The sequence below is a fragment of the Rhinolophus ferrumequinum genome, chromosome 9 (genome assembly GCF_004115265.2).
Source record: "Rhinolophus ferrumequinum isolate MPI-CBG mRhiFer1 chromosome 9, mRhiFer1_v1.p, whole genome shotgun sequence".
In the NCBI taxonomy this organism is placed as follows: domain Eukaryota; kingdom Metazoa; phylum Chordata; class Mammalia; order Chiroptera; family Rhinolophidae; genus Rhinolophus; species Rhinolophus ferrumequinum.
Window position 1 is genome coordinate 4,958,224 of NC_046292.1, and position 13,379 is coordinate 4,971,602.

A 13,379-nucleotide genomic window follows, 5' to 3' on the forward strand; every position below is an offset into this window, starting at 1 on the left:
CTGTTTGTGTTTGTCTCTGAAAAGACAGAGTCTCGTGTTAAAAGAAGTGTGTACAGGTCTCAGGCAGTGAATGATCCAATTCCTAAAATAAATTGTAAAGGCGAGAGAGCCTGGATCAAGAAATAAAATCATTTTTCCCTGGTGTTTGGGTATAACAATATATTAAAAATATATATCTATATCTCGTATATCCTTTCCCACAGCGATTGCTTTCTTCCATTGATTTAAATTAAATCGTATTCATTTCATTTGTTTGCTCTTGGGGCCCCTCTACCAGAGCTCTTCAAGGTTTCCTTTGGGGAATTTGACAGTGATATGGGGTGCCAGGAACCTGACACCAGGACTCGGACAAAAAGGGGTTTTCTGTTCGTTGAGCTGAGAACTTCGGGCGAGTGTAGGTGCACCAGGCTTGTGGGAGGTGTGAGACTCGCTGCCGTGCCAGAGAGCTGGCCTGGAGGGACCTCTGTGATTCGGTCAAGTTGATGACGGTCTTTGGGAATGCCGGTCCTGCAGGCTTGAAAAGGCCACGTGTTCACTGCTCTTCTTCCAGAACAAACCTCACTCTTCCTTGTTCTGCCCTAGATAACCAGTTCAGGATGTCCATCCTAGAACGCCTGGAGCAGATGGAGAGGAGGATGGCTGAGATGACGGGGTCCCAGCAGCACAAACCTGGCAGCGGAGGCGGCAGCAGTGGAGGGGGCAACGGGAGCGGGAACGGAGGAAGTCAAGCTCAGGTATGTGTGCGCTGACAGTCACCTTTCGTCTTGTTTCCCGTGTTACTGACAGGTGAGGCAGTCTGGTGCTGGTGTCGTCCCTGGATGAGGCAGAAGTCTGAGGGAGCGCTGGCTGGCAGAACTGTGCTTGCAAGTGTTAAAACCTGTGTAATGTGAAAGGAGCCTTGGGACGTGGGGCTTCTTCGTTGTTTACCTCCCTAAGCGGTAAATCGTTGTTACTGGTCTCGGAATTCACTGCTGTTAACCCGGCTGTGGGAAGGAGGGCATCCGATGAAAAACCAGAGGCCAGATGGTGACTCACATCTGCTGGACTCAGAGTCCAGTTAGAATCCGTGTCGTGTTTTGTATTCCCTCTCTGTCTTCGGTATAAATATAAAACATACTTGAATTCAGTGATTCATAAGCCTTTTATAAACTCAAGATGAGCAGTAAGTAAGGGACCCAGAGAAACTGTCTCTGTAATTTTTCTGCACAAAGTGTTATACTTTCTATCAGCTCTCACACGTGCCTTTTCATAAATTCCATGAAGAGTGCGTTACATTGCTAAGCATAAGGAAATTACCAAATGTGGTTTCCGAGTCCCACTGGTCTCGAAGGCTTTATATGAATTTCATTTAGGAGCTTCATTTTGGGCAAGTCTCCTAGGCAGAAACTATTTTTTCAGGAGACCCTAGATTAAATTTAAAGAGACCGGTAGTGTTTCTTATCTCCACTACTAAGTTGTTGCCTAAAAACCTCAACTAATTTTCTCTTCAAGATGAATGATGATTTCCTTCGAACTATTAGTATTACATTTGTAAGTGAACTTCTAGAGTTTTATGACCCTTGTGACTATCAAGTGTTAGTAATATTTTTAATAATAGATAAAAACAAAGCATAGTATACCACACCCCAAAACTAACCCCTTTTTCCTTGAATCTTCTTCTTATTTCTCATCTGCCTTCAGAAATCAATGGAAAAGGAAAGACAAGGCACACATTGTTAACGTCTTAAAACGTTATTAAGGCGTAGACAAGCTTCTTTTTCACCTGACCCTGCTAAGTTTTATCAAAGAAGTAATCATTGATTAATATATCTCATGGCTAAAATAAGCGATTCCCACGAAATCCTTTTCCTTTAACCAACAAAGATTGCATAAAGGGAAGCAATTGAATGTCATCCTGCAGCTCAACCATTCGGCCCCTGGCCTGTTACCATCTGACCCCATAGGAACTGCTGGCGAATGCTCGTTCGTCAATTTAGGTCGGCCTCCGTAAGTATCTGTGTCCCCCTGACGTGATGGAGGTGTGGCCGTGTTTGTTGAATGCAAAAAAATTTCCTCTTTGTTCACTACCTGGAGATTCGCACACGCTCACAAGTGTGTGTGTTTGGTGTGTGTAGAGCAGTTCTGTCTGGACTTCTGAGTCAAGGTCATTCTACCACAGGTTGGGACCAGCTGTGCTTTTTAAGATGTTTTTACAGCTCGAGTGAGGAAAACATTATGTCTGTCATCTGCCCTTTTATTTTTGCAGGCATTTTTTTCCAGATTAAAAAAAAACACAAAAAACAATGAGGAGCAACAGTATTTCTGCAGTAATTGAATTTTATGGTATTTGTTACTGGAAAAATGCTTTTAAAATAATACCAGAGATAAGAATTAGGCTCAAAGTGCCATTTAATTGGAAGTGCTCTCATAGAGACTCAGATAAGCTGTTGACGTTACTAACTTTGATTTTATTTTTCTTCCTTTACAACTGAATCAAGAGAAGAAAGGCATGTGGTTAAAATTAGTAAATGTCTTTCCTGTGTGCCTCTATTATTATTAACAACATTTACATTTCAAGATCTCTAATACATTACCCAGTATCTGTTTTACTTTATATACTTTATATAAAAGACTGAATTATTATTGGATTTAAAGTTTTTTTCAACTGAGATATAATTGACATATAACTTTATATTAGTTCCAGGTGTACAATATAACGATTCGATATTTGTGTACATTGGGAAATGCTCACCCCAATAAGTCTAGTTATCGTCCGTCATAACATGGTTACATATTTTTGTTCCTCGTGAGGACTTTGAAGACCTCCTCCTAGCATCTTTCACGTATGCAGTACAGTATTAACTGTAGTCACCGTGCTGTACACTGCATTCCCATGACTTTATTTCTTTTGTACTTTTTGGCCCCATTTCACTCACCCGCCCAGCCCCCGCCTCTGGCAACCGCTAATCCCTTCTCTGTATCTGTGGGTTCACGTTTGTTATTTTTTAGATTCCACGTCTAAGTGAGATCATATGGTATTTGTCTTTTTTCTGTCTGACTTATTTTACTTAGCATAACGCCCTCCAGGTCCACCCATGTTGTCACAAATGAATCACTGGGTATTTGTAAGTGTTTCTTTAGGGAGAAAGCTCCCCGTTAGTGACTTAAGTCTCCTGCGGAAGCAGCAGGGGAGTCAGAGGCCCAGGTGCTACCCCCGGGGAAGCATTAGGAAGTTTGCTCTGCCATGCCCTCACAACAGTTTACTACCTGCACGGTTTACCTCTATGGGGAGGCGAGGAGGACCTTTTTTTCCTTTAAGCAGTCTGCGCATCCCTGAGATGGAGCAGCATGACATCCATAATCAGAGTGTCAGCGGTAATAGACTCTGGTGTCCTGGAGTTACGGAAAATTGCCTCGTGCCCCGCCGGCAGACACGTGCTGCCGAGCCGAGCTGAGTACATCCAGTTCTCGGTTTCACCACGTCTCTTCGTTTTCAGTTTGGTGCTACTAATCGTGAAGCCCTGTTTCCCCTGCATCGGAACGCTGGCTTGGGGGAGGGCCTCGGGCCCTCTGGTCATAACGTGTGCTTTTCCACCGCAGTGTGCTGCCGGCCCTGGGACGCTGGGCAGCTGCTTTGAGAGCCGTGTGGTTGTCGTGTGCGAGAAGATGATGAGCCGGGCCTGCTGGGCCAAGTCCAAGCATTTGATCCACTCGAAGACTTTCCGTGGGATGACGCTCTTACACCTGGCTGCTGCCCAGGGTTATGCCACCCTAATCCAGACCCTCATCAAATGGCGGTAAGGCTGGCGTGCAGGCGGGTGGTCATTGTCACTCGTCGACACGCAGTTTCCTCGTGAGCGTTTCCCTAGTGGAGAGAAGTCTGGCCATCCAGTGAGCATTCTAGCCTGTGAGCAAGGGGCTTCCTCTGAGGACAGTTTCCAAGGGCATTTTATGAATGTCTGCCCAAGAAACACTGAGTGAGACGCCTGCTGAATGGGGGCCTTTTATTTCCCCTGGGCTCCTAGTAAAACGGAGAGTCCACACCACCATGTGAAGTTCGGGACTGTTTCTTCACATCAGGGATGTGAGACGCTCTTTTGGGGTTCCTCTTTATGGGGTGTTACATTTCCGGTATTTCCTTTCAACACTGATTAATTGTGCAGTAATTGCCGTCGCATCCCTTACAGCACGAAGCATGCAGACAGCATTGACCTGGAACTGGAAGTCGACCCCTTGAACGTGGACCACTTCTCCTGTACTCCTCTGGTAAGGCGTGGGTTCGTGTATCCCCCAGACCGTTTTCCTTGGCTGGCATAGGGGTGTGCCGGGTTCCCTCATTCATATACGTGGTCAGACAATGAAGTTCGCGAACTCATCCTAGAAAAAGAGCTGCATACCTCTCTGCCGAATATCACTATGGTCGCCTTCCAAGGACGCCCCTTGGGAAGCTATGCACTGACGCCAGCGCCTAGTCCACCCTTCAAAGCAATGTTGGAACTCTTTTTCTGGAATGGCTGTCAGAGCTGTTGTCATTACCTTTGATGTCCTGAATGTTATCAAAATGTCTTCCTTTCAATTTTTCCTTTATCTTTGGGTAAAGAAAGAAGTCATTGGGGGCCACATCAGGTGAGTAGGGAGGGTGTTCCACTACAGTTATTTGTTTACTGGCTAAAACTCCCTCACAGACAGTGCCCTGTGAGCTGGCTCATTGTCATGATGCAAGAGCCATGAATTGTTGGCGAAAAGTTCAGGTCGTTTTCATCTAACTTTTTCACACAGCCTTTTCAGCACTTCCAAATAGTAAAGTTGGTTTACTGTTTGTCCAGTTGGTACAAATTCGTAATGAATAATCCCTCTGGTATAAAAAAAAAAGATTAGCAATATTGGTGCAACAAGTTCACGAACTTACTTGTCCGACCTCGTGTGACATTTATCAGAGTTACGTTGTAATGCTAATGTTTTATGGCCTTGTTGGCATTGCCAGCAAGGACAAATTCATCAGTTGGCAGCAGTGGCCAAGTAAAACATATTCTAAACTCGTATTGAGGAAGCTTGCTTTGTGTTCTTGTTTTTTAGATGTGGGCGTGTGCCCTAGGGCACTTAGAAGCTGCTGTCGTCCTGTACAAGTGGGACCGTCGGGCCATCTCTATTCCCGACTCTCTAGGAAGGCTGCCTTTGGGAATTGCCAGGTCAAGGGGTCATGTGAAATTAGCAGAGTGTCTGGAGCACCTGCAGAGGGATGAGCAGGCCCAGCTGGGCCAGAACCCCAGAATCCACTGTCCTCCAGGTGAAGAGCCTACTACAGAAAGCTGGATGACTCAGTGGCACAGTGAGGCCATCAACTCTCCAGAAATACCGAAAGGAGTCACGGTTATTGCAAGTACCAATCCAGGTAAAAATTCACAAGTAGATTGACAGATTTCCCGTTTGCTATCATGCAGCTCCCCTTAGAGAAGTCCATAGGATGCTCACAGACATTTAAGGGCTTGGGTTTTTTTTATGTTTCTGATTTTCCTTTTAGCTGTAAGAATGCCTAGTGCTTCCCTCCATCTCCCTCCCCACCCTCTCCAAAAAATGCAAAAAGTAGCAAAAAAAAAAAAAAATCTATGTCTGCACAAGAAATACAAATTTTGGAGGAGGAGTAGCTGAATACAGTATTTGCTTCTGGGGAATATTTCAATGTTAGGGACAAGTCTTGAGTTCCGGCTTTGCACTTTGTGTCTCTCAGGCATAGAGAAAGTGTTAATTCTTTAGGATTCCTAATTTTATCTCCTGTCCTGACTATCCCTTTCTACTGTACTTTTCAGAGCTGAGAAGACCTCGGTCTGAACCCTCTAATTACTACAGCAGTGAGAGCCACAAAGATTATCCAGCTCCCAAAAAGCATAAATTGAACCCTGAGTACTTCCAGGCAAGGCAGGAGAAGCTGCTTTCCACTGCACTGAGTCTGGAACAGCCAAATATCAGGAAGCAGAGCCCTAGTTCTAAGCAGTCTGTCCCTGAGACAATCAGCCCCAGTGAAGGAGTGAGGGACTACAGCCGGGAACTCTCCCCTCCCACTCCAGAGACTGCAGGATTCCAAGCCTCTGGATCTCAGCCTGTAGTAAAGTGGAATCCCAAAGATCTTTACATTGGTGTGTCTACAGTACAGGTGACTGGAAATCCGAAGGGGACCAGTGTAGGAAAGGAGGCAGCACCTTCACAGGTGCGTCCACGGGAACCAATGAGTGTCCTGATGATGGCTAACAGAGAGGTGGTGAATACAGAGATGGGGTCCTACCGTGGTAGTGCAGACAATGAGGACTGTCCGCAGCCCATGGATGATATACAGGTAAGCACGGAGAAGGTAAGCCTGCACAGGCGGGCGTGGCGTTACCGCTTCCTTGATCTGCACAATCCATGTCCAGAGGGCATGTGATTCTCTTGCCAGGGAAGGGTCGGAAGTCGGCCTTATGCGTGAGGACGTTGGAGGCCCTTCTCTACTTGGGCCGCGTGCTCCGTCAGTGAATCAGCTCTCGGAATGGGGCCTGAGCACCAGGGCCCCGGTGTCTGCCGAGCCTTCCCTCTCACTCCAGCTCCTCAAACCCTCCCATAAGCCTTCTGCTTCTTCCTCGCATCCGGGCGGCTGATGTCAATGTTTTCAGTAGAGTCGTAATAGTGTCTTGGCCTGATAATAGCTAGTGTGACTCAGGAACTGAATTTCGAACTTGATTTACGTTTGCTTAATTTAAGTTTAAATATCCATTGGCTGGCATAGCTTTATAGCAGTCGGCCTTCACTGAAACAGAGTCGATGCAGAGAATAGAAACTAACCTGAAAAGAATCTTCATATCTTCACTGAGCCTTGAGAGGATAATATTTTGCTAAATTGAGTACATATCTATGAAAAAGGCAGCAGTCGAAAGAAGCACTTTAGCCAAATGAAAAAAATAGCAGTTAAATATAATGAAATAATTCCAGAAATGGCAAGCTGTTCATGGAGGGAAGAACAGTAAGACTGATCTGTCTGAATAATTATCGATAGTGTGGGTGTGTGTATAAAGCAGTTGTTAAGGAGGGGTTCTTTATATAGAAGGGGAATAATGTTTAAAAAATAACCTAGATCTGAAATTGTAAATCATTTTAACAAAACCAGAGAGGTCGGGAAGTGAAGAAGGTAAAAGTGTATTAAAGCAGCTTTCCTGTTAGGGGATAATAGAGTTTGTTCCATTTGCAATATTGATGGATAAGTGTAGGTTGAAATATGCTTGTTAGAAATTTCAAGTTAATAGCATAGAAACAGGCTACAGAACTTCTGTGTCACTGAAGGGGGAAATAAATTGCCCCATTTGGAAAAAATTCAGGAACGGTAACAAAGTAAACAGCAGCAACCGTAATAATAAACAGAAAAGATGATATTAATTAGGGATATTTTCAAACGTGATTCATTCCTACTTTGGTAACATAATTCTATTAGAAGATTCTCAGATTGGGTAAAAACAAAAGCAAAATATATGCTGCTTGTAAAAGACACAACTAAAATGAAATAGAAAGAAAATGCAGTGATGGGTAAAGATAGAAAAGACAAATACGTATAAAAAGAAAAGAGACAAAAAGTTTAATTCAAGGCAAATTATATATATAATTTATCAAGAAGATACCACTGTCATGAACCATTGTGTACCCAACAACATAGCTTCTAAATATTAAAGCAAAAACTAGCAAATACGAAGAAATGTGGAACCATAACTCTACTCGTAGTGTGAGACTAACACACCTATCTCAGAATTTGTCGGATGAAGTAGATAAGGAAAAGATATGAAAAAATTGAAAAGTACAATTAGAAAGCTTGACTTAATATATATATATTTAATATAAATGATCGATTTAATATATGATATATATAATTATACAGATACATGTTATTAACACATGCAGCAAATATATATATATGTGTAACTGTTCTTTTTATATATTCAAGACACATTTATGAATATTGCTTATATACTAGGACATCAAGATAATGTAAATAAAAATCTAAAGCTGCACATTTAAAGACTATCTTCTCTGACTATAATCCAAGAAATTTAGAAATGAATGACATGATTTTTTTAGGTCTAGCTGCTTAGAATAGTGTAATTTGGTTTAAAGTTTTTTAAATTTTGCTGCCTTTTGCAGCCATCACAACAAAAATCAGCTACTTAGTATTCCAGAGTGTTTTACTTACTATGATATTAAGAAGTTCTTACACTGATACATGTTTATAAAGACGGGGGATTTGGGCGTAACTGTAGAGTCACTGTCCAGATTCTTCAGTCTCCCGAATTTTCTCTTTGCTTTTAATAAAATATTTGAATGCTTACCTGGAAAAAAAAGATCAAGGTAGGACCTACTTCCTCCTGTTTGAGCTACAAATTAAGAGAGCCAATACAGAGAAGAAAAAGAAAAACTATGATAGTTTTTTCCCTAAATGTTTTCATTTTTATTCTCATTACAAAAATAATTCTTGTTCTATGTTGAAAATTTAGAAAATTACCCAAGATGAGTGCTTTTAACAGCTTTATTGAGGTTTAAGTGACATACAATGACATTCACCCCTTTTTCTATGTTCATTGTGATGGATTTTTAGCAAATGAGTATAGCTGTGCAGTCACAGTTCCGTTTAGAACACTTCATCATTCCCCAAAAGTCCCCTGTGCCTCTTGCAGTCAGTCTCTGCTCCCATCCCAGCCCTAGGCAACCACTGATCTGATTTCTATTCCCAGAGTTTTGCTTTTTCTAGAAATTTCATATAAATGGAATCGTAACATAGGTAGTCTTCTGTGTCTGGCTTCTTTTACTTCGCATAATGTTTTTGAAGTTCATTCATGAAGTAAGATAAGCATTTTGTCACCTTTTATAGATCCTTTCAGAAAATTCTCAATTCCCGTAAAAACTTAAAGTGCTGTATTTCAGTTTCCATTATCAAGAGAAGTGCGAGGAAAATTTTAACACAAGGCCACATCTCCAGTTCTGATAACATACATCTCACTCCGGACTAGTCTTAAGGATTCCTAATTGTAACTGTTAGGAATGTATTTGGGGTGAAAATATCAGCAACCTAAGTACAGTGGTTTAATTAAAAAAAAAAAATCTATTTTTCTCAGGTGACAAGAGGTCCAGAAGTCCAGTTGCTTGGTGATACCATCAGGGACCTAGATTTTGGGGGTGTTTCTGTTCTTTTCGGCTCTCCTCGTCATGCTTGTTTCTTTATGGTTATAAGGTGGCTGCTTGAGCTTGTGTGTAGTCAGGCAGGAGGAAGAGAGGAGGGGGCCAGGCTCCCTGGTACCTTTCATCAGAAAAGCAGAGGCGTTGCCCAGACCCCTCCCAGCCGACTCCGGTCGAGTCTCGTTGTCCAGACGTGGGTCAGACATTCTCCCCTCGGCGCACGGGCAGAAGGCAAATCCAGAAGAGGGTTCTCGTAATTGGCGTGTCATTCGTGAGCTGTCCCCTGCGGTTTGGCTCATGGCTGCTCTCTACAAAACGGGGGTTCTCTAGGTGAGGCATCACGGGGCATGGTGGCTATGGTTAGGTCACCAGAAGCGTCGCCATGTTACTATGCCAACCTAACTATAGAACTGCCCGGTCATAGTGTCGTTACGTGGTTGACCCCTGGCTTGGGTGGAGAGTGGGCATAAGCCAGAAGTGCTCTGAGACTTGACGGAAGCTTTGGGGCCAAACGCTCCTTTGGAGGTGAGGTCCCAGCATATTCGGGTGAATTGTGTAAAACCTTACAATGACGTTGGAATGAACTGGACTGAGATGTAAGCCTCCGTCCCTCATTTCCTTCTTTCCAAGGTGGGGCGGGGGGCGGGGAGCACGAGGGGGGAGGCAGGCCTGGGCACCTTCTAAGCCCGGTCTAACCTGAGTGTCTCGGGAACTCCGCTCTCCAGGTGAACATGATGACCTTGGCAGAACACATCATTGAAGCCACACCTGAGCGGATCAAGCAGGAGAGTTTTGTGCCCATGGAGTCGTCAGCATTGGAGAGGCCAGACGCTGCCACCATTAGTAGCACCATGAGCTGGCTGGCCAGTTACCTCGCTGATGTTGACCATCTGCCGAACGCTGCCCAGATCAGGTCAGTCAGGCCACTTCCGGTGTGAGTTCCGGGGGTACCTGGAGGCGCGGGAGACCGGCTGGATGCGAGGAGTGCTGTGTAGTCTAAGGCCTTGTTAAAGAAGGGAGGAAGCGAAGCGTTAGGGCCAGCTCCATTGCCACGTTCACGGCCCTACGCCTGTCCTCACGTCTCCGCGGTTCTTCCCCTCCTACCGGAGCGTGTGATATAACATATCACAGTGTCTTCCCCCAGATTCATTTGAAGTTTCATAAGGACAGGAGAGTGTACTTAGTGGGTTTAGTAAAATAGCATAGCACTAAACGCAGAATGGGTGCTCGGTATGAACTTAGTAACCGAAGGGCAGTTGAAGTCGGGGTACTCCCACCTGACCTGCCGACCGATTGATGGCGGACCCCTAACAGTCCACAGGGGCTCCTGGTGAACCCGTCTTGTCTCAGAATCACCGCGGAATGGATTGTGCCAACCGATCACCAGTCTCTCTCCCCGTGTCTCCTCTTGTTTCAGAAGTGCATATAATGAGCCTCTAACCCGTTCTTCTAATACCAGCCTGAGCCCCGGAAGCTCTCCAGTCAGTGAAATAGCGTTCGAGAAACCTAGCCTTCCGTCTGCAGCCGACTGGTCGGAATTCCTGAGTGCGTCTACCAGTGAGAAAGTCGAAAACGAATTTGCTCAGCTGACTCTGACTGATCACGAACAGAGAGAACTCTACGAAGCTGCCAGGCTTGTCCAGACAGCTTTCCGGAAGTACAAGGTAAAGTAGAGTGGAGTCCTAATGTGACATTCTTGAGACCAGGGAGGTGGATGAAAGAAGCATTCGAGCTGAAACGTATGCCATTTCTTTTCTGTCCTCCGGTTCATAGAATTGTTATTTGAAATTAGATTGTCACTTCAGAAAAATAAAACTGACCAGTTGCATGATGGTTATTACCATCTCATCTTAACTGTTGGAAGTAATAATGGATAATTATTATTTAGTTACTGTAAAGTAAGTTGACACCACTGCCGCAAGGAATTTATCACCTAACGCAGGAGTTTCTGCCTGGAGGCCTGGGAATTGACTTTGGCCAACCCAGGAACTCCTAAAATTTTATGGCAAAGGGTCTGTATGTACATTTTTGGTGGGAGGTGGCCCATAGCCTTCCACAGATTCTCAAAGGAATCACCGTCCTAAGACCGTGTTAGAAACCATTACTCACTGACCCAAAAGCAGAGCACTTGAATTGTCTTCGGGAAGACAGGAGTTCAGGCAGTTTCTAAGGACTAATAGTCCAGTCAGTTCCCAACTTGCTAAATACTTTGCACAGGAATATTTTTTTAGGCCTCCTAACATCCAAATATCATGGTTCTCTTTAGAAGCAAGACTAGTTGGTTTATTCTGTAAATTTATTTTTTAAAATTTATACTTGAAATGATCACTGTATTTTGGTAAACCTGGGGTCCTAGTTCTGAGAAAGTTAATCAAACGAGTGATATTTCTAGTTCAGTCATAGGAAAGTTAAACATTTCTTATACTAAATCATTCTTTCTTCTTCACTTTACCCTTTAAGGGCCGACCCCTGCGAGAACAGCAAGAAGTGGCTGCTGCTGTCATTCAGCGTTGTTACAGAAAATATAAACAGGTAAACCGCGTTTGGGGTCACATGGGAGATGTGTCTCGCCCAAACCGCCCAGGGCTCCGGGGGTGCTAGTGTCAGCTTTAGGCAAAGAGCACTGTGTCCGCTGCCCAGTTCAAAGACTGACTTTGAATTCCTTTGACTACAAGTCCGAGGGAAATGTTCCAGAGGATGAAGAAAATAATCTGCCTCAGCTTGTGCCGCAAAATAATTTGGGTCAGATTTTTGGCCTTTTAGTATTATCACCTATCTGAGATACTGGTCTGATACAAAGCAAGTTATTTGGGCTTGAAGGTGAGGACCTCTCTTCCTGTAGTTTTACCATAAACTGCAGTAATTAACCAGCTCCAGGGGGTTGAATGTGATTGGAGAAGGTAAACACTGGCTATTATCTTTGACCTTGAATTATGTAAGTTATATCACCTTTAGTGATATAACTTTTTTCCTTTCAGCTTCTTCGTAATCCATTTTAAAATGAAGAATTGTAAAAATCTTTGAAAATCTTAAAGTGCTTTTTGCATTCCTTCATTAACAAATGCGAGAATATCTAAGTCACGCAGTATTTCTGTTCCCTAAACAACCTGTAGGGTTAGATAACTGCCGTCAGAGAGGAAAGAGAACTGGCGTTGCTGGAGTACCTCGAATGTACAGGATCTTGTAGGCACATCATCTCACTCGCTCCTAACCATTATTTGAAGTAAACAATTTCATTTCCATTTTACAGATGAAGAAACTGAGATTCAGCAAAATTAAGAAAACATTAGACCTTTCTAACCATCTCGGTGGCTAGAAAATATAAAACGTTGCCTCATTGAGTTTTAAGTGGTTCCCATGATAAAGATCAGTCCTGTCAGTAGATTCTGGAACCTTTTAGTAGGTTGTGCTTTAGGTAGGTTTTAAAATTTTATTTAAGGAACAATGGATGCTAAGATGTGCAATAGCCACATGAGAAATCTGGGACTCAGTTCTCTTGTTAAGACCTAGGGCTGTGGTTTCTGCTGTGGGTTGCTGTTTTCTCAAGTTCTCTAGGATTAGCCCTACTCCTGAGCGGGGGCGGGGCATCTTCAGTTTATAGCCAGTTGAGTTCAGGATCCCAGAAAATGAAGGTTTATTGTGTAAACGCTGACACCATGGTTCCTGAAGCTCGGCAGCGGGGAGAGCAGCTCTGCGCTCTGGCCTCTGTTTGGTTAGCACAAGCCATACACAGAATCAGAGTTTCAAGTCCATGATTACAACAGTGTTTATTCCAAAATATGAGGTTTTTTAAATCCCACCCTTCCCACCCAAAGAAGTATTGTCTATGAGCAGAAAGATGGAAGGCATTCTTCCATGAAATATTGACAAATATTAAGACAAATATTTTGTTAGATGGAAGGCATTCATGTAGCCAGGTTGCCTCTCTTTTGTTGGTGGTGGGAGTTTTATTGGTTCTGGTGCTTAATTTCATTCTATTCGGCAATCTAACGTTAATCTTGTATTTTCTGTTTCTCCCCCAAGCTGACATGGATAGCCTTGAAGGTAATGATACACCCAAGTCCTCTCACAAGCCATTCCACCAGAGTCACAAACTTCACACCCATCACCAGCTACAAGGAGGGGCCCTTCAGAGGGCAGGCTCATGCCACAGGCACAGTCCCCTTGCCAGGCCACCTAACCACAGTGCATCTCTCCTCTGGGGACCGTGAGGT

At 43.8% G+C, this 13,379-nt stretch overlaps 1 protein-coding gene across 19 annotated transcripts in view; it reads left to right on the forward strand.

The window, feature by feature from the left end:
- CAMTA1 (calmodulin binding transcription activator 1) overlaps positions 1 to 13,379 on the forward strand; it is an 818,639-nt gene that overhangs the window by 786,878 nt on the left and 18,382 nt on the right. For 10 of the 19 annotated variants that reach the window (XM_033113425.1, XM_033113416.1, XM_033113417.1 and 7 more), the window contains 9 exons: positions 583 to 734; positions 3,580 to 3,776; positions 4,167 to 4,245; positions 5,056 to 5,371; positions 5,787 to 6,310; positions 9,891 to 10,078; positions 10,583 to 10,829; positions 11,626 to 11,697; positions 13,189 to 13,209. In XM_033113425.1, coding sequence (XP_032969316.1) covers positions 583 to 734; positions 3,580 to 3,776; positions 4,167 to 4,245; positions 5,056 to 5,371; positions 5,787 to 6,310; positions 9,891 to 10,078; positions 10,583 to 10,829; positions 11,626 to 11,697; positions 13,189 to 13,209 — 1,796 coding nt within the window. The remainder of the gene's footprint in view (positions 1 to 582; positions 735 to 3,579; positions 3,777 to 4,166; positions 4,246 to 5,055; positions 5,372 to 5,786; positions 6,311 to 9,890; positions 10,079 to 10,582; positions 10,830 to 11,625; positions 11,698 to 13,188; positions 13,210 to 13,379) is intronic. The other 9 variants (XM_033113429.1, XM_033113428.1, XM_033113432.1 and 6 more) reach the window with 4 other exon arrangements.